This window comes from Idiotropiscis lumnitzeri, chromosome 6, assembly GCF_059441095.1.
Source record: "Idiotropiscis lumnitzeri isolate Australia: NSW breed Sydney's pygmy pipehorse chromosome 6, RoL_Ilum_1.0, whole genome shotgun sequence".
NCBI classification, from domain to species: Eukaryota; Metazoa; Chordata; class Actinopteri; order Syngnathiformes; family Syngnathidae; genus Idiotropiscis; species Idiotropiscis lumnitzeri.
The window spans coordinates 19,350,753-19,374,346 of record NC_142396.1 but is presented as its reverse complement, the minus strand read 5'-3'; the positions used below and the strand labels follow the sequence as shown (position 1 = coordinate 19,374,346).

At 40.1% G+C, this 23,594-nt stretch overlaps 2 protein-coding genes across 3 annotated transcripts in view; one reads left to right on the top strand and one right to left on the bottom strand.

Annotated features, from left to right (window-relative positions):
* Window positions 1–770: 770 nt before the first annotated feature.
* LOC148335517 (aminopeptidase N-like) lies at window positions 771–16,708 on the top strand. 2 transcript variants are annotated; one of them, XM_088298696.1, is made up of 24 exons: window positions 771–880; window positions 1,004–1,149; window positions 3,460–3,557; window positions 4,614–4,730; window positions 5,436–5,622; window positions 5,717–5,859; window positions 6,269–6,405; window positions 6,520–6,646; window positions 6,931–7,085; window positions 7,171–7,284; window positions 7,578–7,721; window positions 8,129–8,194; window positions 8,345–8,410; window positions 10,621–10,793; window positions 10,890–10,969; window positions 11,484–11,614; window positions 11,734–11,789; window positions 12,073–12,220; window positions 12,352–12,443; window positions 13,862–13,972; window positions 14,054–14,221; window positions 14,312–14,452; window positions 15,637–15,718; window positions 15,795–16,708. In XM_088298696.1, the coding sequence occupies exons 2-24, from the start codon at window positions 1,007–1,009 to the stop codon at window positions 15,948–15,950; spliced, it is 2,835 nt and encodes a 944-aa protein (XP_088154822.1). In that variant the 5' UTR covers window positions 771–880; window positions 1,004–1,006; the 3' UTR covers window positions 15,951–16,708. The 2 variants fall into 2 exon arrangements, with proteins under 2 accessions (XP_088154822.1, XP_088154823.1); XM_088298697.1 differs by lacking the exon at window positions 7,171–7,284.
* LOC148335516 (synaptic vesicle glycoprotein 2B-like) overlaps window positions 16,707–23,594 on the bottom strand; it is a 22,395-nt gene continuing 15,507 nt past the window's right edge. Inside the window, exons 11-14 of the mRNA XM_088298703.1 lie at window positions 22,728–22,861; window positions 21,870–22,067; window positions 20,933–21,092; window positions 16,707–18,702 (exon numbers count right to left, since the gene is read on the bottom strand). Of these exons, the coding sequence (XP_088154829.1) occupies window positions 18,519–18,702; window positions 20,933–21,092; window positions 21,870–22,067; window positions 22,728–22,861 (676 nt within the window). The 3' untranslated portion in view covers window positions 16,707–18,518. The remainder of the gene's footprint in view (window positions 18,703–20,932; window positions 21,093–21,869; window positions 22,068–22,727; window positions 22,862–23,594) is intronic.

The window sequence follows — 23,594 nt, the reverse complement described above, 5'->3', positions numbered from 1 at the left end:
AACACACAAATCTACAACTTGAGTTTGGGTCCCTCTCAATACAGCTCTCTTTGTCTTCGCTGTTCAGCATTAATTTATAGACACAATATGCAAATGACACAGAGACAAAGGCATCCTGGCATGATTCTATTGGCTATGTGTATGCTGCAGTTAACTTTAGCTTGCTCCTCTTGGTCTTTCTTCAAGTGGTGGCCCCTCCTGCTTGTGGCTGAAGGGTCCAGTTTCTTGTGCATCCCTTCCCCCTCGAAGTATCTGTCTGCGCCAGGCACCGACCTAAAACCTCCCAAACCTCACATTCTTTCACTTTCTTTTTCCAACTTCACCAGCCACCCACACAGCATTCCACAGAATAACAGTGACACAAGATGCAGGACCATTTGATAATTATTATATAATTTAATAACCATTAATAAAGCTGCCCATTAATCTTATATCCTCATTAACTTTAGCGGTTGACCTTGAGTTTACAATGTTAATATATCTTGGTTTGAATTAAGGAACCATTTCAAAAAGGAAAAAAAAACAACTCTCTTGTACCCTCTGATAAAATATGGACAGAAACAATGCTCATGTATATTTAAATCTAATTTACGATCGGGATTACTAACGATTGAGTTATGATCACTGTGATAAAGGAAACTCATCTTAGCGTTTTATGAGGTCGTGGGAACATGCACTGGACATTGTTAAAGATAACATTGTCAACTCCTCTTATCGCTCCCTTGAGCCAATGGTTATCAGCTGTTTCGGTCACTCCCGTGTCCGAATACGTCAACCGTTCCCTTGCAAACAGTGAGAGGACCGAATTAAGAAGGAACAAGAGACTAAAACTTTTACAGTGCTGACTTTCACTTCTTATTTTGGATCTGAGGCCTGGAAAGTAAGTTTGCGTTGACAAAAATAACCTTTTACGTTGATTACATTGTGACTGGCACGGGAGGAATTATGTGTTTTGGTGCGTTCAGTCTGTGAATATTCGGCTTGTGTTGTTTTTTTTTTGTAGGCGATGGAGAAAAGATGTCGGGTCAGCAAGTTGTGTATTCTGTATGTGCTCTTAGCCCTTGTCTCGGTAGCAACCATTATCACACTGTGGACTATTGCCCTGACAGGAGGAGATGAAGGTGATGATGTTGCCGCTCCCTGGGACAGGTACGATTATTGGCCTCAGGAGATGTTTCACAGTTTAGTGATGCTCATAGAATTTTTTGTTTTCTTTCACGTTTCCTTTAAACTGAGTTGATTGATTAGTCTGGTCACTACATCTCTCATTGATATGATTATTGATTTAGGATGAAATAACAAGCATTTTCTTGCTTTGGCAGAAACTTTGCTATAACAGACACTCAAACTCATGACCACTTCCTTATTAAGAGATACTCCACATGGAGCCCAGATATTTAAATTTATTTGCATTGGATACCTGATAGGAGAAACAAAAATGTTTTTTTGATGATTTTGCTTTGTTTTGCTTAACATAAAATTGCCAGATAAGATAATTCTGCTTATTTAAGTATGCTTATTTGAACTTGGCACTTTTAATGCCAACCAGTCGTGACATTAACAACTAGTTCGATCCCGGCTCCGGTCATCCTGTGTGGAGTTTGCATGTTCTCCCCGTGCTTGTGTGGGTTCCCTCCGGGTACTCCGGTTTCCTCCCACATTCCAAAAACATGCATGGCAGGTCGATTGAACACTCTAAACTACCCCTAGGTATGAGTGTGAGCGTGGATGGTTGTTCGTCTCGGCGTGCCCTGCAATTGGCTGGCAACCAGTTCAGGGTGTCCCCCGCCTACTGTCGGAAGATAGCTGGGATAGGCTCCAGCACCCCCCGCGACACTAGTGAGGAGAAGCGGTCCAGATGATGGATGGATGGATGGTGTGCACATTTACCTCACATTACAGAGGTGCAGCATTCGATCCCGGGCTTCGGACTTCCTGTGTGGAATATATTTTAAGAAAATATTTCAAATTGCTACATCTTGAAAATAACAAAATTACTTGTTTTTAGTTTAAAACTACTCATTTCAAGATTGCTGTGGTTAATATGGGCCAAGTATTATTTTCTCATTTTGCGAGGTAAAATTTTCTTGTACTGTTGGCAGATAATTTTGCTTAAGTACTAGTTTAGTAATTTAGTTAGTTTAATATATTTTTTAAAATATATTTTTTCTTAAAATTTCCAGTATAATCTTTATAATATACACACCAGACATGATATCAGTCGACCAATCATCGTTTATTTCAGTTTTTTTTTTTTTTTTTTTTAAATCTTCTGACAACTGTCAAACTGTCATTAAATCTTAGCCTCTCTCTATGCCTCTCTCTAATCAATGACGATAAAGGGCATTCTGATTCTGATCTTATCTTTTTTTGTATCGCTTGTTTTTGCTGATGTAGATGTCTTGTTAAATATCCACTTACATGATTATGTAGGTCCACTTTTGTTATTAGATAGTAGATGTGGGCTTTTGATCTTCCCTTCATCATTCTTCATCATTTCAAAGACAAGCTGCAGGCAGATCTCTTATCAAATCTGGAAAGTCTGCTGGCGTGACTTCAAGATCACAGTTAAAGAGGCCCAAAGAGAACATTTATCAAACCTCATTTAAGAACTCACGTGTACTATTTAAAACTGTTGATTCTGTACTAGAACCCCTTTAGCCTGTTTGCTCAGACTCTTCCCCTGAAATGTGCAATAGATTCCTGCAATTTTTCATTGAAAACGTTTCTACAGCTAGGACTCTTGTTTCAAACATCACAATTGATCCCTTTGTCTTTATCCTGCGTTCAACAGTGTTAAATTCTTCTGAAACAGTTTCTTTGACATTTTTAGAATATTTGGTTTGTCAGATTAGGCCACATGGCTCCCCTAATGTCTCTATTTCGCTGCATTTCTTTAAAGAGGTTCTCCCAAGTATTGGTTTATCGGTCTTGGCCATTATAAACAGAAGTCCGGCTTCTGGTGGAGTACCCCAACAATTTAAACATGCTCTGGTGCAACTCTTGCTTAAGAAACCTGGCCTTGATCAAGATATGGTGTCAAATTTTAGAACCATTTCCAAGCTGCCTTTTATTTAAGAAATTCTGGAAAAAGTGGGGGCGGCACAGTGGAAGACTGGTTAGCACGATGGCCTCACATTCACCTCTCTGAGCTCCTCCACCATTACGCACCTGCCCGCTGCCTCAGGTCTGTGGACCACACGCTATTAGAGGTAGCGAGGAATAACCAAAGGCTCAGGGGATCGAGCATTTCTCATTCCTTTTGGAATGACCTCCGCAAAACGTTAGGCAAGCCACCTCCCTTCCCATCTTTAAAACTCATCTTGAAACAATTTTTTATTCTTAAAGTGCTTTATAAATACAGTTGAGTAGAGTAAATTCTTTCCCACAGTAAATCCTTAACGGCGCACCATCCTCTGTCCCCCCCCCAAAAATCACATGTGTGTGTTATCTCCTCAGGTACCGTCTCCCTACTTCTCTGATCCCTCTCTCCTACAACATTATCCTGTGGCCTCGTCTAAGCCCTGACCCTGATTCTGGTCTCTACCTCTTCACAGGTGAGTTACAGAAATAAGTACTTTGTAGTTGTATTGGGGAAGCATTTGCTGATACACGGGACATTATATGAACTTTTGTTTACAGCTAAAACCTTTTCATTCAGTTTTCTAAACTAAAGGTTGGTGCTATGGGAAAATGAAGACTGACTTTCATTAATTTGGCCATGTACACCAACATTGCGTATTTCCTGCATTTAAAAAATAAATAAATAAATAACCGCTTTAGTGAAAATCATATCATAACCAAAAACGCTGGAAAACCCTTATCTGGACTGTCTTTTATTTAAAAGTAGATTCATAAAAAGCATGACAATAAATTGATAAGGAAATTAAGGTGCCATGAAAAAGTATTTCTCCCATCTCAAATTCATTTTTTATTTTTATTTTATTTTTTTGCATAGTTTCCCCACTTTAATATATATCAACATCAAACAAATGTGAAAATCAGATTTGCTTGAGTCCTGCGGCAATTAAAAGGAACAACAAGCAGACCTCAACGAGCAGATGATGTAAAGTTGGTTCGAGGAAGATCACAGATCTGTGAAGTTCGCCCCTCAGACATAAACACCTATCCCACCTCACACGCCATAGCTTACCAAACGTAATAAAAATAATAATTTGTGTAATATCTTCAATGATTCAGAGGGTTCCATGCCCACTGTTTCAATATTTATAAATGAAATACGACATCAACCACAGATGTCAACAGAGCTCATGATATGCCTACTTGTGCCACAAAAGCCTCCAAGATTGTGTGACACTACCAGTGCCAATACATAGCTGTGGTTCCAGCAGGTGTTAAGTTTAATTGACTTTCAGCCACCAAATTTTCTGGTGAGCTGGACACATGTATGTAAGAATACCCGGCATGTCACAAAGAGATTCCCCAAATTCCCAAGCAAACCCACCGAGGCTTTCATTGGCATGAACATCAAAGTACGCTCGTTTTTACGCTGAAGCGCAGTTGAGCTGTCTGCAAATAAAGATGAAAGAAAATGTAATGTTAGCCAACATTTATTACAAACTTTGATGTGCGTTATTCTCTTTTCCAATCAGGTACTTTGACTGTGGCGTTTGAGTGTGCAACAGAAACCGATCTGGTCCTGATCCATTCTCACAAGCTCAACTACACTTTGCTGCAGAATGAACACATTGCCCTGCTTCGTGCTTCAGGTCCAGCCACAAACACACCAACACATACTGACAATTATGTGTGTTCCGTTATGCAGAAGTTTTAAGCTGTACAGTATGTTAATTATTGTTTCCACCAATTATGCGGATTTAACCACGATGTTGGTTGAAGTGGCTGGGGAGACTGAAACTCAAGACTCCTTTGCTTAGAATGCTGCCACAGTGATTTGACCCCAGATAATTAGTAGACGAAATTGGATAGATGGTTGTCTCAAACTAGAGAATTTAACTCATTCACTGCCATTGACGGATAAATACGTCAAAGATCCATTTTTTTCACTCGGCTGATAGTGAATGAGTTAATGCATAAAAAAAAAAAAGGTTTTCCTCATTGGCGTAGTTTGGCATGTGGTTCGCCTCTCGAGCTCACTGTCAAAAATATCCGGGTTGGAATCATGGCTCAGGCCTACATTACCTTAAATGAAGACTTAATTGCTAGAAAGTCTAAAAAAAATAAATAATAAATGAGCGTGTGAGTGTTTGTCTATCTATATGTGTACAGGGAGATTTAGAATCAGAATCAGAATGCCCTTTATTGTCATTGTACTCAGTGTACAACAAGATTGGAGAGCTCCCCTTTTCAGAGCAACAAATAATTAAATTAAATATATCAATTTGATTAATTAAAGATTAATAATGAAATAAAAAGTAAATATTAAATTAAATTAGGTGTGTATTTTTTCGCAGGCAATGGTTTTGTTCCAAGTATTACGTCCACCTGGTTGCACCCAAAGAACCAGTACTTAGTGGTTCAGCTAAATGGCTTTTTAACTCAAGGCGAGACATATCTTCTGTACACGGAGTTCACTGGAGAGCTGGCTGATGACTTAGCTGGCCTTTACAGAAGTGAATATGTGGAGGATGGAGTCAGAAGGTAATATTTACTGTGCATGTCCGTGCAGTCATTTAGGATTTGTTTTGCATGAGGTAAGGTCAGATGCTCATAAATGACGATGGCTTATTCACAGGATTGTTGCTAGTTCTCAAATGCATCCAACCCATGCAAGAAAAACCTTTCCTTGTTTCGATGAACCAGCTATGAAAGCGGTTTTCAACATAACTCTCATCCACTCACCAGAAACGGTAGCCCTGTCCAATGGCATGGAAACAGGTCAGTTTGAACTGCGCCGTTTATTCATATTATAGATAGGCCCTCATTTGATTTTGTTTTTCACTTGAATTACATATGGATTGATTTAAATATCTGAAATCTACTTTTCAAATATTTTCTGTCAATTAATTGCTTGTCATTTTAGGTTTAAAAGAAAAATATATGATACATGAAATAAAGTTATCATAATCCAACAGCAAAATATTTTTTTATTCATTAACAAAAATATATTGTTGAGCTTTAAAGTAGTCGCGCATTGCAATTAAGTTTTATTTTTGTCTTTTGTGAGGGTGGAGGAACTGGCTCCAAAGATGACGATCGCTTCCTTCCCCGTGCTCTGAAATGAATGTGTCTATCATTGATTTTCCATAATTTGGTGAACATTTTCTTGTGTTTGGGTTCATTTCAGATGCAGTTAACACCACTATTGATGGCGTATCCGTGACAAGCACCAGATTTGAGCCAACTATGAAAATGTCAACATATCTATTGGCCTTTGTCATCTCAGACTACACACACCTCAATGACACACAAGGCGACATCTTGGTAGTATTTGAAAATTTGATCAGTGACACTAATGTTTTTTGATATTATTATATGTTCTCTATCCATTTACGATAATAACTAACTCATGCAATAAAAACATGGCTGTGTTTTCAGTTGCGTATCTGGGCTCGGAGGAAGGCCTTGGAGCAAGGGCAAGGAAACTATGCACGCAATGTGACGCGACCCATATTGGAATTTCTTCAGTTCTATTACAACACCTCCTATCCTCTGAGGAAGTTGGGTCAGATTTGGAATGTTGGGCCTCATTGACAAATACACATTTCCGCTCAAATTTCCACTCATATTTCTTCAAGTAAAATGATTCTGGAGTTCTTGGATTGTGGAAGTTTGTTCAACTGCCAGCGACGCTACATACAGTACATGATTTTGGAGCGCTACATTCCAAGAACGACAACAACAAGCATCATGATACACGCTTATCTGTGTTTTGTTTGTGAAAACATTCGATAATGCCTTCAACGACCATCCAATCAATACGTTCTCTCCTGTTCTCTCATCTCCTAGATCAAATTGCTCTCCCAGACTTCTATTATGGGGCGATGGAGAATTGGGGTTTGGTGACTTACAAAGAAACCAAACTGCTCTACAGCCCTTTGACCTCCTCCAGTCAAAATAAACAGAGCACAGCCACCACCATTGCTCATGAACTAGCCCACATGGTTTGCTGATGGTTGATTACATTCTTCTACTTAAAATGAGTCCTGATTCGCTAAAGGTGTTGTATGATGTCATTCTTCCATGCAGTGGTTTGGTAACTTGGTGACCCTGAGGTGGTGGAATGAGGTGTGGCTCAATGAGGGCTTTGCTTCTTATGTGTCTTATCTGGCAGCTGACTATTTTGAGCCAACATGGGGCTTGGTGAGGATTTCAGTTCAGTTTTTACAATTTCAGTATTTCTCTCTATTTGCAGTTTCTCATCTTTTCTTTGTAATACACATGAACCGTTGTCTGACTTATTTTACCCACTACGGTAAATATTGGACATTTCCTGATGGTTGTTCAAGATGTTACAGTGCCACTTATGCATTGATGCTAATGTCATTCTTTGGAGTGATATAAAGTGCTTGTGTTTTTTTTTTTTTATTGCCTTGCTATGTAAATCTGTATTTTGATCACAAGAAACTGATTACATCACTGTTTCGTTGTTCTAGAAAGAACAGATCCTTCTCCGAAAAATCCACAAAGCGTTTGCAGTTGATGCCTTGACCTCATCTCATCCTTTGTCTTTGCAAGAAGACAGTATTTTACTGCCTGAGCAGATCAGTCAGCACTTTGATACCATCTCATACAGCAAGGTTTAACGCACACACACACACGCACCCCCACGCGCACGCGCACACACTTCTCTCTGGAGGAACCGGCGTCTTCCTTGACTGACACCAGAGCCTGATGCTTAATCGAAATGTAATCATGATTTGAAATTACCCATTAAAGACATTTACTGAAAATAGCGTTTGATTTAATTTAAGCTCCTCAATTTTAACGAATAACTGTTTTCTTTTTTTCCCAATCCATATGATGCTTTGACACAAAAAATAAATAAATAAAATACTGTTATCATGTGAGCTTTGTTCAAAAACAGCCGAACCTTACTCCAAAGGTTGATGACAAATCAGAGAAAAATACATAAGAATTTGCATAATCATTTGAAGCATATCTGTATTCCCATATTGATTTCCTCTGTTGCCTTCTGTTCCCTCAGGGTGCTGCAGTCTTGAGAATGTTGTCTGGTTTCCTATCAGAGGCTGTCTTTGTCCAAGGACTCAGTGTATGTGTTGTTGTGTAAACAAATATTTGTATTCATTAATATTGCATCAGCAATTTTTATTGCTAAAGAATAATCAGCAATATTGTTCACAGCCAACAAACTAATTGCAAATCCAATGCAGCAAAATGTGCTTGTCTTTTTCCCCTCCAGAAATACTTGAGCCACTTTGCCTACAGTAACACAATAGGACACGACCTATGGGACAATTTACAATCGGTAATGAGTTTGCATTCATCTATTTCTCTTATTTGTGTGCTTTTTGAGAGCCAAAGATTTTATTGAATCTGCTGCAGCTTGTTCTTCATCAGAATTTTTTAAAATTCAAAATAAAGTTCAAATCCCAGGTAGAGTAAAATCTGATGTTGTGGATGTGGGGATTGTATTAGCAATAGTGTGAAATGCCTGGACACACAAACACATAATTTCCGCTTTAGTTTTTTTTAAGTACCTGAATCATATGATGAGGTGAATGCAAACAAATATATGCATGCAGTACAGTTTTATGGATTCCTTAAAAAAAAAAAAAAGATAAATACTCTCATTTCGTGCCCGACATAAACCTAGCGTAGCAGGTGGCACAACTGAGCACAATGAGTGCGTCAGACGGGGAACGGTGCTAACTCCATCAGAGATCTGTGCAGCTCCAGTTAAGCCACTTCAGCTGCCATGGTCTGTGTTTGTTGATTTTAGTTAAGTATTTTCTTTCACGTTTTTCCCTGTGTTCCTTTGGTGTGTCTCTCGTTAAAGTTTATTGTGTCCACCTGCTTGTCGTCCACTCCCTAGTGTTGACCAATCAGCTCCCTCCAACATTTTGTGGCTTGTCCAGGTGTTCCTTGCTATCTCGTCAATTTGTTTCTATTTAGTTCCCGGGTTGTTTTTGTTTCTTGTCTGATCATTGTCAATGTCTGCTGTAAATGTCGGTTGTCCTCCTCCCTGTCTCCTTATGTCAACTTAGGTCACAGTCCTCTGTCCTAGTGTTTGTTTAGTTTCTCATGTTCTATGTCGTTCTCGTTCACGCCCTCGCTCTCGTTCACGCCCTCGCTCTTGTTCACGCCCTCGCTCCTAGAGATCTGTCACTGTCCATGTTTCCTCGTCATTTTGTTCCGTTTAGTCACGTTTAGTTCCTCTTCGTTATTTTGCACTCTGTCACGTTTGTTTGTTTCTCCCAGCACCTTGTTGCCCTGTTAAGTTCACTATTAAATTCCCTCTACGTTACACTTTGCCAGGCTTCCCTGCATTTCGGGTCCTCCCCCACCTCGCTACAAGCGACCCTGACAAGTGGCTTAAGTGTCTCATTATTAAACTCAGATTACTGATGATAAGAAAGTCAAACTGCGATAGTGGGTCTCAATGTTATTAAGCGTTGTATTATGTTCTACTTTGTGAGAATCGTCAACATCTATGAGTGAGGGGGTGCTCAGGGTCTGACAAAAGCGTTCAGGGCTACACAATGCTAAAAAAGTTCAGAACCACTGATTTAGAGGGCTTGTTAATGTGTTAGAGGGTGTGTTGCCTGCTGTTCACATATTTATGAATGAAATACATGTAACATCCCCCACCCGTGTTTGCGGAGATCACAATATGCATGTCTGTGCCCGACCAAATTCCCCAAAGTTGTGTTAGGGTATCTGCAGTTATACATGTATCCTTTAAACCAGGGATGGGCAAACTTTTTGATTGACGGGCCACAATGAGTTAAAAAATTTGACAGAAGGGCCGGACCAGGAGCAGATGGATGGAGTGTTAACTCCATAGCTAACTAGTCCTGCATCTAAGAAGCTAGCCCTCTTGTAGCACTTTGATAATGCTAAAGAGTGTGATTTAATTAAAATTTTAAATGAAAGTGAACAAAAGCATTACAACAACATATGTCTTGGAAAGACCACAGTATTTTTAAATAAAACATCTACAAGGTTTATTCATTTAATTTTTTTCAAATTCGGCGGGCCGGATTAAAACATTTAATGGGCCGCGTGTGGCCCCAAGGCCGTAGTTTGTCCATGCCTGCTTTAGAATGACATTCTGTCACCAGGCCTATCTTCAATGGCACACCCGCTCAGAAAGCCCACATCTTCGACCGGTTTTCTGAAATTTTTTCCAACCATCGCGACATACTGCAAATGCCCAGTGCGCTTGCACACGCATGCTCACAACGCAAATAGTGATTCCCCAGGAATTGTGTAACTTTTTGTCCTATCTGTCATATGTTCCGTAAAAAAGCGGCAACACTTAGGGTTTGGATTAGGCAATGGAATTAGTTCAGCACAGGTACAACATTTTGGCAGAACAGCGGTCTGTCAAATTGGAAAACAATTACAGCAAGCCTTTTGCCTGCGCGAAAATCAGGTTGTGCCCATTTTTTGCACTCGGTCGCATTTGTACTGTCAAGGAAAATAGTGTGACATTAGTGCAACCTCTGTCAACAGGCGGTGGAAGCCAACAATATATATCTTCCTCATTCAGTTGATGACATCATGAATCGTTGGGTACTCCAGATGGGCTACCCTGTCGTTACCATAGATACTGCAACAGGAAGAGTAACACAGAAGCATTTCTTGCTGGACACTGAGTCCGACGTCTCTGTGGAATCACCATATAAGTATGTAAATACTTTTTTTCAATAAAAGACATTTTACAGTATTTGACTAAATGTAACTAATTTTTGCATGCTTTCCTTTTATTATGAATTCTACAGCTACGAGTGGCTGATTCCTATTCAATGGATGAAATCTGGCGAGGTCCAAAGAGATATCTGGTGGCTGATGAACAAATCAGGTCTGGAGCAAAAGAACACATTTGTTGTATCTATTTTCAATACACTACACAAAGGGCTTTATAGAGTAAAATTAACTTTGTGCACTTTGAAGGGTGTTAATTTTTGAAGTTGAGTGAGGTTGACGCATGGCAAGCAAAGTACTCTGCATATACTCGATTTAACGATATAGTGCTCTATAGACTATGTATTAATGTCGATGTCAAACGCTATATGAAACGGGCCAGTTTCAAGATTCCAGTGTTTGTGGGTAAACTAAGTTTATTGAGAAAACCCACGCCAATAGACTGGAGCTGAGCTTCAAACACAAATCTTATATGTCTGGTTACAACTTGCACCTATTCTGCTGAACTGAATGAAGCAAATGTTGCAGGATGTGTCTTTAGAGGGGACATTACATGTAGTTTTAGCTTGGGCTTGAAAGATAACTTTTAGTTTTCACACCAGTCCTGGAACTATTCTGACAAAGCTGGCATATCATGTACCGTTTATCCTACGCTTCCTTGCCCTTTGTAGATGTAAACTTGGCGATGAGAAGCAGCGGCTTGTGGATTCTTGCCAATATCAACGTCACAGGTTATTATCGTGTAAATTATGATCTAGGAAACTGGGAAAGGCTTCTGGCTCAGCTTACCAGAGATCATCGGGTACGGTATACTCTGATTTCAGCACATCTCGATTATGTTGTGGTTCTGTCTTACTTTTTCATGGAATAAATAAACTTGCAGTCATGTTATACATGCAAACATTCAAATCTCTTTTGCAGGTTATACCGCTAACAAACAGAGCTCAGCTTGTGGATGATGCCTTCAATCTGGCCAGGTAGAACATTCAAGTGTGTGTGTGATTTTCTTCTCCATTTCAAAACCATTACAACATTAAGTTGACCATATTGCTCATAGAAAATTCCATCTATTGTCTTTATTTCTGTTCAGTCTCCCAATGAAAATGAAGGATAACATTCATTATTTCCCAGAAAAACCAAATAAAATTCAACTCTGAATAGGGAAAACAGCCGAGAAGAATATTCATTTTTTGTCAACAAAGTTCTAAATCCTATAGTCCAAAAACAAGTCATATTTAAGCATTTCTCTTCACTTTGCAGAGCTCGGCTCATCCCTGCCTCACTTGCTCTGAGAACCACATCTTATTTATGTGCTGAGACTGAGTACGTTCCCTGGCAGACTGCTTTGAATAACTTTCACTATTATTACCTTATGTTGGACCAAACTGAGGTCTATCACCCTATGCAGGTACGTAAATTGTCACCTCTAAGCAAAACTGAGACACATGATCATGTTTCTTCATCCTTGTAATAATGGAAAACAACATTTACATCTGTATATTTATATATATTTCACTCATCTTTCTGAAACACTCCCAGGAGTACATGAAGAAGTTAGTGACGCCTCTTTTCCTGTATTTTAAAAACATTACGTCAGACTGGATCCAGGTTCCACAGAGACATACAGACCAGTGAGTATATTGTGGATTTCAGCGCATGTTCTAGCTGGCGGCAGGAAAATGAACTTTCATGCACAAAAAGATGTCAAGATAATTGCGATTATTTGGCTTCCCCACATGACATCCTGTGTTGCGGTACGGTCCATGTATAAAGTATCCACAGAGCACTTGGTCAGCTCGTATCAAGGCTGTGTCATAGACATTGCTGTTGACATTTGTTGGTTGTTCTGAGTTGTAGGAAATTGTACATTTACTGATGTACAGTCATCAAGGTAGACAATGTTTTCAACTGTTCAGTAGCTTTTGAAATTAAGAAAAAAAAATACTTGCCTCAGTGTAACTCGATGTGTCTTGATCGATAACATTCAAAGCTTCTGAGAGAACCAAGGAAACAAATTTTCATTAAATGAAAGGTATAGACTATACATTTTCTCACAATTTAAAACAGTTCCCAGAGCTTAATAACATGTACCGTGTATTGGCATGCTTGTGTTAAATTGAAATCAACTCGTTGCTGCTTATCAGAAGCTAACATCGTTATCTAATGCTAATCCGTGCCTCCTACCAACGTCCCCTCTAATTTTCCATGCGTCTGAGCATTCTGACAAACTCCCTGAACATCCCTTGGACCATAGTGTGCAACATCAGACAAGCACATGGCGGCCGAACCAGTACTACACATGTTATATAATGTAGATGTTACAAAAACATTCAAACCGTCTACATATGAAAAAGAACAAATCATTGAATACAGATTTGTGATGAAATCTTAAAATCTTAAAAACAAATAACCATCATTTTAAGCATAATTTATTATATCTGAATATAATCTGTTTCAATATGGTCTCACATTGTTCACTCATAAATAACTAAAATCATGCCGTCTAATAAAACACAAAACAATTCTAAGTCACCTGACCTCAGAAACACGCAAACAGCCTCATTGAAGGAGCTCGTAAACTATTATGCCCATATTTGGACTTCCGGAATCGATCCGTCTGTGTGTCCTTTGTAGCGGCACGTCTGTGGTGGATGAGTGAATGTGTGAGCTTCAAACTGTAGTAGAACAACTGACTGTGCGCTCTCAGCCGCGCTACTGAAATTGGAAGAAACGTGGGAATAGTGTGTTGTCCTGGATGTAGATTTGAATGCGTGTATGAATGTAATGTGTGTGCGTGGTGCGCATGCTAGCGTCGCCATGCGCGCTGAGCAGTGCGCAATTGCTCACGCGCGCGGCTCAGAGAGAACATTGCCCCCTACTGACCTCAGTGCAATTCTACATACTTTTTGGCTTAGACCTTAAGAGTGTTTAAAAATAACTGAAGAAGTATTGCAATACTAGCATTCTTCATGGAGGATGAACATCGTCTAGCCAAAGGCGCACACAGAGCAATTAAACCAATGATTGCCATGTTGTTTCTCTCCTACAGGTACAATCAGGTGAATGCCATCCAAATGGCGTGCAGGAGTGGAATAACACAGTGCCAAAATTTGACCAGCACATGGTTTAAGCAATGGATGGACAACCCTCAACATAACTCGTGTGTTCTATGTGTTATTTAATTCACCATCATTGTTGTTGAATAAACATGAACCATAAAACTTTGTATTTCTCTTGACAGAATCCATCCACACCTACGGGATGCAGTATACTGCAGCGCCATAGCATCTGGAGACAAGGCAGAGTGGGAGTTTGGTTGGGCCCAGTTCAAGAATGCCACTGTTGCTAGCGAGGCAAATAAACTCATGTCTGCCCTCGCCTGTACCAGCAACACACAATTGTTAGAAAGGTGAGCACATTTTAGTCATTCATGCTTTGAATACCAGTGATCTCAAATGGACTTAACCTGTTTCTAATAGCTGTAATCCTGATTTTACAGGTATCTCTCATACACGTTAAGGCCAGATATGATTCGTACACAGGATGCCGCTGTCGTCATTTGCGCCGTAGCCAGCAACAGTTTGGGTCATGAATTAGCTTGGAACTTTGTCAGGCTACAATGGGACTACATGTTCTCTCAGTAAGTATTCTACAGAAATGCATATTTGGGGTAAATGGATGGATGAAATGGTGTCAATTTTGATTCTTCTGTATTATCTTTTTATTACGGAATTTAATTAATTGAATTTGATCTTGATCTGTATTTTGTTCATCTTCTGTTTTCTGTTTTTTTTGTTTAACATTAGATCAGAGATGAATTTTAGTTTCCCATTTTGTAATTTAGTTTTTGTTGTTTGTGACATATAGCTTCAATGCAGCAATGGTAAAATCACTTTCAAGTAAACAGTGGTGGGAAAGTGTATTTTCTATGGGAACAAGTTCAAAGTTCAGTTATTTTTTAATGAAATTGTTCAGTTCACATTTCATGTCAGAAAAAAATATTTTTTTTACATTGTATATATTTTTCACAATACATTCCTGTGAGCCAGGTGGCATGTTGGACGACTGGTTAGCACGTCCGCCTCACAGTTGCAGGGTTCGATTCTGGCTCGGGCGAAGTTTGCGTGTTCTCCCCATGCCTGGTTTCTCCCGGTTTTGAGGGCTGGGGACTGACCGGCAAAAAAGGCGAATAAAGGCATTGTAAATATGTGGTTAAGAAAGTCAAAATAACTGGACTAACCTTCCTCAAAATGTATGTGGACATTAATAAGTAAGTTTATTTTTTTATCCAACAAAATACATCTGACATATCACAAGAAGCAAACGATTTAGTTTAATGTTAATATTATGTCATCACTGAGCTAGTGGTCTGATTTACTTTCAGCTCTGGCCTCTCCAGCAGGTTTGATTGAGGTAATTGTACTATAGTTTTAAGGTTTAATCTCCCAGCCAATCCACTTTTGTAACTGGCAAAGGTTCACCAGGCAGTCCTCTGAGAAATGATGATCAGGCAACCAGCTCCTGAATGGTCAGTCGCTGGGGAGGCCAGCGTCAAGTGGACAGCCGAACGGTTAACGTGTCGCAGCGCACATCATAGTGAGGATCGATCGGAAATCAGAATTGTGACACTTGCACTTTGTAATTTCTATCCAGCCTAGTACAGATAATACCTGCTATATTTTTGCCCGTTAAAGTGTTCCAAGCTGGTCCAACCATGACGCCCCTTGTACATGCAGGAGGGATTATTTCTCGCAAAGAATCCTCCTGACCAAGATAAATGGATGCAGTTCAAACTGTTGTAGTTTAATGCGTTCTTCTTCCCAGGTATAGTACGGGCTCCTTCCATTTTGCCTCAATAATTCATCAAGTCACAGCAAGGTTTTCCACACCTGCCCACTTGCAACAGGTCTGGCAATTTCCAGAATAATTATGTATTTTAGCTCTGCATGTGTCTGAATTATTTCTTACGTTTCTTCTGGTAGCTGGAAAATTTTGTGAGCGAGCATCATGCTACAGGCTTTGGTTCAGCGACTCTGGCGGTGGAGCAGGCTGTGGAGAGCACCAGAGCCAATATCAAATGGCTACAGCACAACAAACAGGAGATCCTTGACTGGTTCACCAGCCAGACAGACCAGTGAAGTGTTAAAAAGTCGTTGTTATTCACTTGGTTACTCAGTAAATTTCTGCGAAAAAAATGAAATGAATCAAAATCTGGATTGCTCAAGTGACACATAACATAGCTGGTGCTCTAGCACCTGCATCTTTTTTCGCTCTTCATCAATAATGTATACAACTAATCTGTCCAGCCCTGTCATTAATTCCACCCAAATTGTTTTGATATTTGATGGACATTTATTGGTGTCATTGGGAGGGGTCATATGCGCCCAATTTACTTGCCCCATCTCTTTCCTTCCCCTCCTGCTCCTTTGCAGTTGACTTAGTTGAATGTTTTTACATTCATTGACAAGTTTTGTGCAAAATTAACCACAGCGCTTGACATTATTGCGCTGTGGAAAACATTTTGTGTGTTAGTGTGTGTGGGGGGTGTGTGCGCGTGTGTGTGTGTGGGTCATGTATTGTTGCTTCCACTGTTGCCACTGCAAAAGAGTCTGGTTGAGCTCTGGGAGGAAATTGCTCTGAAGCATTCCCATATTTCTCTTATTATAATAATAATAATACGTTTGTTTGATTGTTTTGATGCTGATGTCCTCTCTAATTTGTGAATATTTGGATACAAATTGGCATCATAGTTATTTTTTTGGTCTCTTATGTGTAACCGCTGTCGTGCATATGCGTCATACAATAGCCAATCTGAGTTTATGTAGAAAGTATGAGTATGAATGTGTTGTGTTTCAGTCCATGAATAAATAAATTATGTTCAAAGACAAAAAGAGAACTGACAATTTTGCTTTAATGATCAGATTTGTCATTGCCACCAATACACACGTAATAAATAGAAATCAAATCAAACCATGAACCATCACTGAAATGAAAGACAATAATTTCAATCACTAGATACTTGGAACAAACTGCGGGCTTTGCTTTCACTTGTTCCAGACACAGATGATGACACGGGAAAATAAAATAAATTGACAAGCTATGAATACTGTATGTTACTATTTCATTGTCATAAGCAATTAGACATCAAAAAATGAAAACAAAATTGGTTGATTTGCATTGTTTTGCAACACTGCAGCATCAATTACGATGATTGGCAATAATCTGCAGTGGTGATAGCACAATAGTTTAAAATATGAAAATCAGTAAGACTAAATGAAAATTCACACTAGTGAAATTAGAAAACCAAAACAAAATTTGCACTTGATTGGCTGGTTTAATGTACGCTATAAATTTGGAATCTTTTTGAGGGAACCCACTTTGTGGTAACATGGTTCTTATCACTTTCCTGAAACTCATAAGAAAATATTCTAACCTGATTCAACATAATTGCAGTTGATAGCAACAGCAATTATCGTGCATCCAAAGTATTGCTTGCGTGTGTTTTCTGGTTCTCAGAAGCCTCTCTAACAATAGCGGAATATGAGATTTGAGTCCGATGCAGAGAAATGAATGATTTAGACTTTAGAGGAAGCACTGACCAGGTGAGGACATTTTTTAAAGGTGCACATGTCATACAAACAAGATAAAACATTAGACAAACATGCAGTTAGTCACTTAGACAACCAATTGCGGCACAGAACCACTTGCAATACATACGTCAACAACAAATTTTACAAGTAAATGAAAACCTTCAGCTCCATCACTCACACATGTAGTGTTCTTTCGTAGCTGTGTGTTGATCAGCTCATCAGTGGTAGGAGATGCTTGGAACGCAATAATCACTTGCCTTTTAGCAGGAATCTTTGGACACTTTTGCTTCATGAGACACACCTGCACGTGTTGGCAATCTCTTCAATTGTGTTAGTTTTGCCTTTACAAAGGTAAGCTATTTCTGACTGACACGATTAACTGTTTACTCCAACATTCAACTGTAAATGAGTACATTTCATTGAGGTAAATTTATTTATTTGCCACAGCCGCAAAATAAACATTAAATAAGTCAGGAGTCATTGACAGCAACGTAAAGTAGCTATGATAAATAACACAACTTGTAGTTGTACAAACCTATAGTTTGGCAAAAGGCGATTGAGCACTCATTTAAGCAAACTTTTAAAAATGATTTAATTCTCAGTTTATTCTCCCTTGAATGTATCTGTCATTCCAGTCAATTCAACTGACAGGTTTAGCAAGAACACAATTAATGGCAATTGGATATTGTAGTGTCATTTTTATAACACAATAAAAATGGACTTTTATTTTTCAGACAATTCCAAACTTCTGTTGTCACTTTGCTAGGTTAATTCACAGTATATATTCAACACACAACACGTAGATTAAAGATCAATCACATCATGGGACGTGTGGCATAATATTGACTGGCACGTAATTTTAATTAGTGTGGGAATATTCTTTTGAAAGTTCATCTGATCCTTGATCCTAGAAACAAACTAAAACTTTTTCATCATCAGCCTTTCAAAACACGCATAGTCAACGTAAAAAATAAACATTAGAACATGGCATTTTCTATTGGAAAAGTGTTAGTTGTTTCCATCCTTGCTTTGGAAAGAAAAGTGCAGTAAAAGTCAATTGGTGCTGCCAAGACTTCAACATCAAGCAAATACAGTATGTCTTAAACGCATGTGACCTCACTGAAGAATTTTCTCTCGCGTGTCAGGCAGTTTGAGGGCAACCATGCCGCCGCAGACCAGTGCAGCAAATGACAATAGGATGGGAATGGCCTTGGTGATGCCCACAAAACTGGCGAAGATAGAGCTGCCAAGAACCGCCGCCAGCTTACAGAGAGCATTCAGGACGCCGAAGGCTGTTGCCCTGGGATACAGACAGATGTAAGATGATTTTTTTTCACCAAGCTTAAAATAAAAAATAAACATAAAGTTGATATTGTAATTCCGCAGAACTGGCGTCTCCAAAATACAATGCCAGATGAAGAAATTAAATGAGCACTATATTTCTGGTTAGAGCAAACAATAACGTAACATATCGATTCCGCAGATACTCCCCCTAGTGGAGGTGTGCAATATAGTGACTACACAAAATTAATCTGATTGGTGGTTGATGTTAAATTCTTTGGGAAGATTTATTCGCATAATTTCATTAATTAATCATCATAATAACCATTTCATCATGACGAAAAAAAAACATTCACAACCAGATCAAGAGCACTCTCCTGGAAGTACACGTGACACGAACAAGAAGCTCACGTGCAGTCAGTGCTCTGAGTGATTGACACACATGGCAGAAAAAGTAAAATGATCCAAAGTGCAGGCCCACCTTAACCAATGGCCTTACCTGGGCTGAGCACAGGCCTACATTAGTGCATTTGTTTATGCAGCCAAACTGAAATCTCACTTTGATGAAAAGGACATAATGAGATAAATATGCAAGATGGACAGGTAGGATAGCACAGATGCACCAGGAGTGGCTTTTCAACTAACACAACGGCAGATGGGGAGCACTACCCCGATGAGTCCTTGTGATCATAAAGCTTGGAAGGTTACAGATTTATCTTACAGGCTGTGTATACTTAGAATTGCAAGGCAAGGCTTTCATCTTTGAGACAAGCCTTACTGGCAGGAAAAACCAGTTTGTCTTGGAGCCAGGGCTGGGCTGAAGGGCGGGTGGTGAGCAGCGCTGGTGGGCTGCTATGGCGGGATGGGGACAGGCCGGGAACCCTCGCCCGGCATCCAGGCTCCGAGTGGATGAGAAACACGGCACTTACCAGAATGCCCGCCACAAGCTCGCAGGGCATCCTGCTTCTGTCACCGGGGGTGGTCGAGGAGGGGATGCCGGGATGTGTCTTTTGATTTGTTGGCTATTCTAGTTGTTAAAAATGGATGAAATGCATAGATATGCGTTCTGATCTGTTTGCCAATCGTAAGAAATTAGTTGAGCATCTTGGGGAGCGGGGCCTATATTTGATGGTTGTTACATTTCCCAAAGGTAGATGGTGACAATGCACGTGGCCACAAGGATAATTAATCATTTAAATGCACGTTTCAATGCTTGTACAAAAGCAACTTTAAAAGTTAGCAAAAGTGCATCACATTCAGATGGAGAAATGCATCATTTTTGACTGACTAACCTCGAACCTCACAACATCTGGAACTTGAGCACATTGCGCCGTTAAGCACAATATTTTTTTTCAATTGTAATGTTTTTAAGACCTGTCTCATACAGATGCACACACATACACTCCCCGGTGGTGTCTGGACCCCGCGTCAGGCCCTTTTGGCAGTTGCGACTCCCTTGCTTTCCTGGGGTGGTGGGATTGGTGGCAGCACTGAGGTGAGCTGGGGGTGGTTGTGAGCTCGGGGGTCAGCAATAGGGTTGGGGGAAGCCCTGGGTCCCAGGATGTGGGTGGTGTTCACCGACAGCCCTCACAAGATGGTCGCGCTGGCAACGATCCCCTTACGGGTGGGCGGGGCTGAGCCCATCCTCCCTCAGTGTGCCAGCAGAGCAACGTCGTACCCCGCATGACTAACATGCATGTGAGACGGTGTTTCTTGACTAATAAGTTTTCATAGTGATGTAATAGAATATAGTTGCTTGTGTGATTAGACACCATATAAGTACTCCACCACACATCAGTAGCACTGCCATGCTCACCACCCCGCCCTGTCCGACCCTGTCCAGTCCTGTCCTTAATCATCTTGTCCTATTGGTTAGTTGTTCCATCCCTTTCTCACAATGTGTTCTCTTTGTTAACAAATAACAACACGCCACCTTTGTGGTGTTATTTGTAGTCATACAGTATGCAGCATTGTGATTATTCCACTATGGTCCTACTATGGTTTGTTTTCCTATTCTCCATGTCTGTTCTGTCGCTCTGCCTGTCCCCTCAATTCCTTTTCTGTCAGGCTGCATTTTCAATAGAAATCACAATATAAAAAACAACCACAAGGGGTGTTATTCCACACTCTCCCGTTGCATAGCAAAAACAAACACAGAACAAAAAAGTCTTCATGACCATGTAACAGGTCAGGTTAAAAGATAAATAAATAAAATAACTCACATCATCGTGACAAAACCAGGTAGGTACCTTTTTGATGCAGGGTAAAGCTCTACTGTCACCACTTCAATGCCGTTCCATGCAGCCACACTGACACCACAGAAGAGACACTGTAGAGCGATGATCGCAGATTGGCTGAAGCTCAGAAACAGGAAAAATGTACAGCCTGCTGAGATCAGCATCGAGCCACCTGAGGAGACGATAGGTCCAATTATGACAAAATCCTACTTGCTAGGCTTGACTTTCCTCCCCGACAAAATAAATACTTCTACAACACACTTAAAGCTTTAAAGACTCTGGCTTTCTTTTTGAGACAGACATTGTGCATAGCATATCTCTGCACAGAGGCGGGTTCGACCTGATGTTAGTAAGTTTGCAAATTTTGCAAGCCGGTGTACCCACGAGAGGGAGCGCTGCGGCATTGTGGGAGTGGTCAGAGCCGACTTCAATCATGGCCAATCAAAGCAGCTTCTTTCTTTCCCTATGACTGCACTAGTCCTTAGTCGCGCAGAGTGTTGACATGGACATGGAGTGAACTGGGCACTTGGAAACTGTGTTGAAGACTCAATTGTCAATAGGTGTGAACGTGATTGTGAATGGTTGTTTGTCTATTTGTGCCCTACGATTGACTGGTGACCGGTCCAGGGTGCACCCCATTATTTCTTTCCCAAAGTCTGCTGGGATAGCTCGCGACCCGAATATGGAGAAGTGGTATAGAAAGTGGTGGTTGGGTGGATGTTTCTCAGAATCACTACTGGATAAAGAGAATACATGAACAATAATACAAGTCTTGACCAATGGCAATGCGGATTGGTTATTTAGGAATACTTTTCTGAACTTTATAAACTCAAAAAAGGCTTATGATGTATTGAAACCTGTCCCCAGAACGTCAAATATCACAGAGCCTTTCAGGTACAAAAATGAGCAAATCCCGTGAGAGAAATCAGCAAAGTAAACTGCACATCACCTATAATTTTGACTCTGCCAATCTTCTCCATGAACAGGGCAGAGATGATGTTGCCAGGCAACACGGCCAGACTGCCAAGAAAGCTGACCAGATATATGAGGACATCATTCTCTTCACCAGTGTCCAGGTGGCAGCCGTGTTTGTCGTGTTCAAAGGTGTTGTTTTCCATTTTACAGTCAATGAACTTCTCCTTCAGATCTATAGAGTGTCACAAAGAACATCATGGTTCAGGGAGGGTCAGGGTGTTGTCCCTCTTTGTACTGGGACAGCTATAGGAAATAAAAAATAAAGAATACCAGGTGTTTCAGGAAAAAAAAATCAAGACTTGTATCACTAAAATATATATTTCCAATCCAAACTACAAATGACAAGTTTCCCCCGTCTGCACAGTCTACATGTACTCCTGGAAGGATTCTTACGGGATCCTGTGCAGCTCCGTCATCATAGCCATCATGATGTCATCCATGTTTTCAAAACGGGTCCTTTTGAAGGCACCTTGAGTTTGTGAGGCAGGTAAAAAAAAAAAAAATCACACAGAGCTAGAACGAGTGAGTAGGGAGGTTGCTCCAGCACGACTCTTTTTGCCAACTAAACAAATCAAACCGTAGGGTTTCGTTGTAGACGTGCTGGTTGCTGGTCGAGCCAACACATTAAAGAAGGAAACTCATAGTTTGTAGGTTGGGTTTGAAACATCTCTTTTCCATTCGTTTTCTGACAGACCTCGTGCATGGAGCTACAAAGGGGTTGACCAACCCTATAAAATGAGTTTTTTCTTTCCACCTCGAGCCATAATACTGAGTTTACATCGCAGCCAAACCACTGAGCCTCACCAAAACGAGCTCCTTAACCTGAACCTACCTGTATTTGTGAAGACAGTGTTGCGTATGGTGCAGTTCTCAAACACTGTGTCAGTGGACTTGATATCCTCAAAGAGACAGTCTTCAAACAATGAGTCCTCAAACTTCACAGACTTCAGTTCTATTTTGATGAACCTATGGGCATGGGATGGGACACACAGACAAGCCAATAGACAAAGAAAACATGGACTCGGACTTCTATTGCTGGGGCTTTGCAGAATGAGCAGAATGGTCTCAGTAATACAAACTGTAGCAGTCAATCACCACTGCTATATGCAAACAAGCTTTGCCGCATGCGTAGATATCAACACCATACAGTGCATACATGTATGAATACATGATGAGCTCCATGGTAGTATCCCATTTTAAGCGGAAAACTTGTTATTGTATTAAAGTGAAGTTCCATTCTGTCGTTTCTTTAATTCTGCAAAAGCATAGAAGTCAAGTAAGATACAGTAGTAGTTGTCACATACTGTATACTGAAAACTTGGTTTAATGTCATTAAACATAGTCATGTACAGATGATTTAAAGCCTAGCAGCAACAAAATTCTATATTTTCACTTTAGATAAATTTATATTTGTAGGAAAAATGAATGACACAAAATTGGTGATGTAAATTCAAATGACTGAAAATGGATTACTTCCCTGAATTGAGTCCTGATTCTATTTGCTATGGCTGATGATGTCACTTGATTAATTGACATGATTAATGTCCCTCTACAGTTCTGCATCTCATTGTAAGTATCCAAACAACAAATGAAAACATTTCATAACAAATATTTTCATTGATTGCCAGAACAGTCTCTCAGGCACTTACACTTTATACAGCTCGCCCATTCGTGACCACTCGATTGTAATGTAAACCTA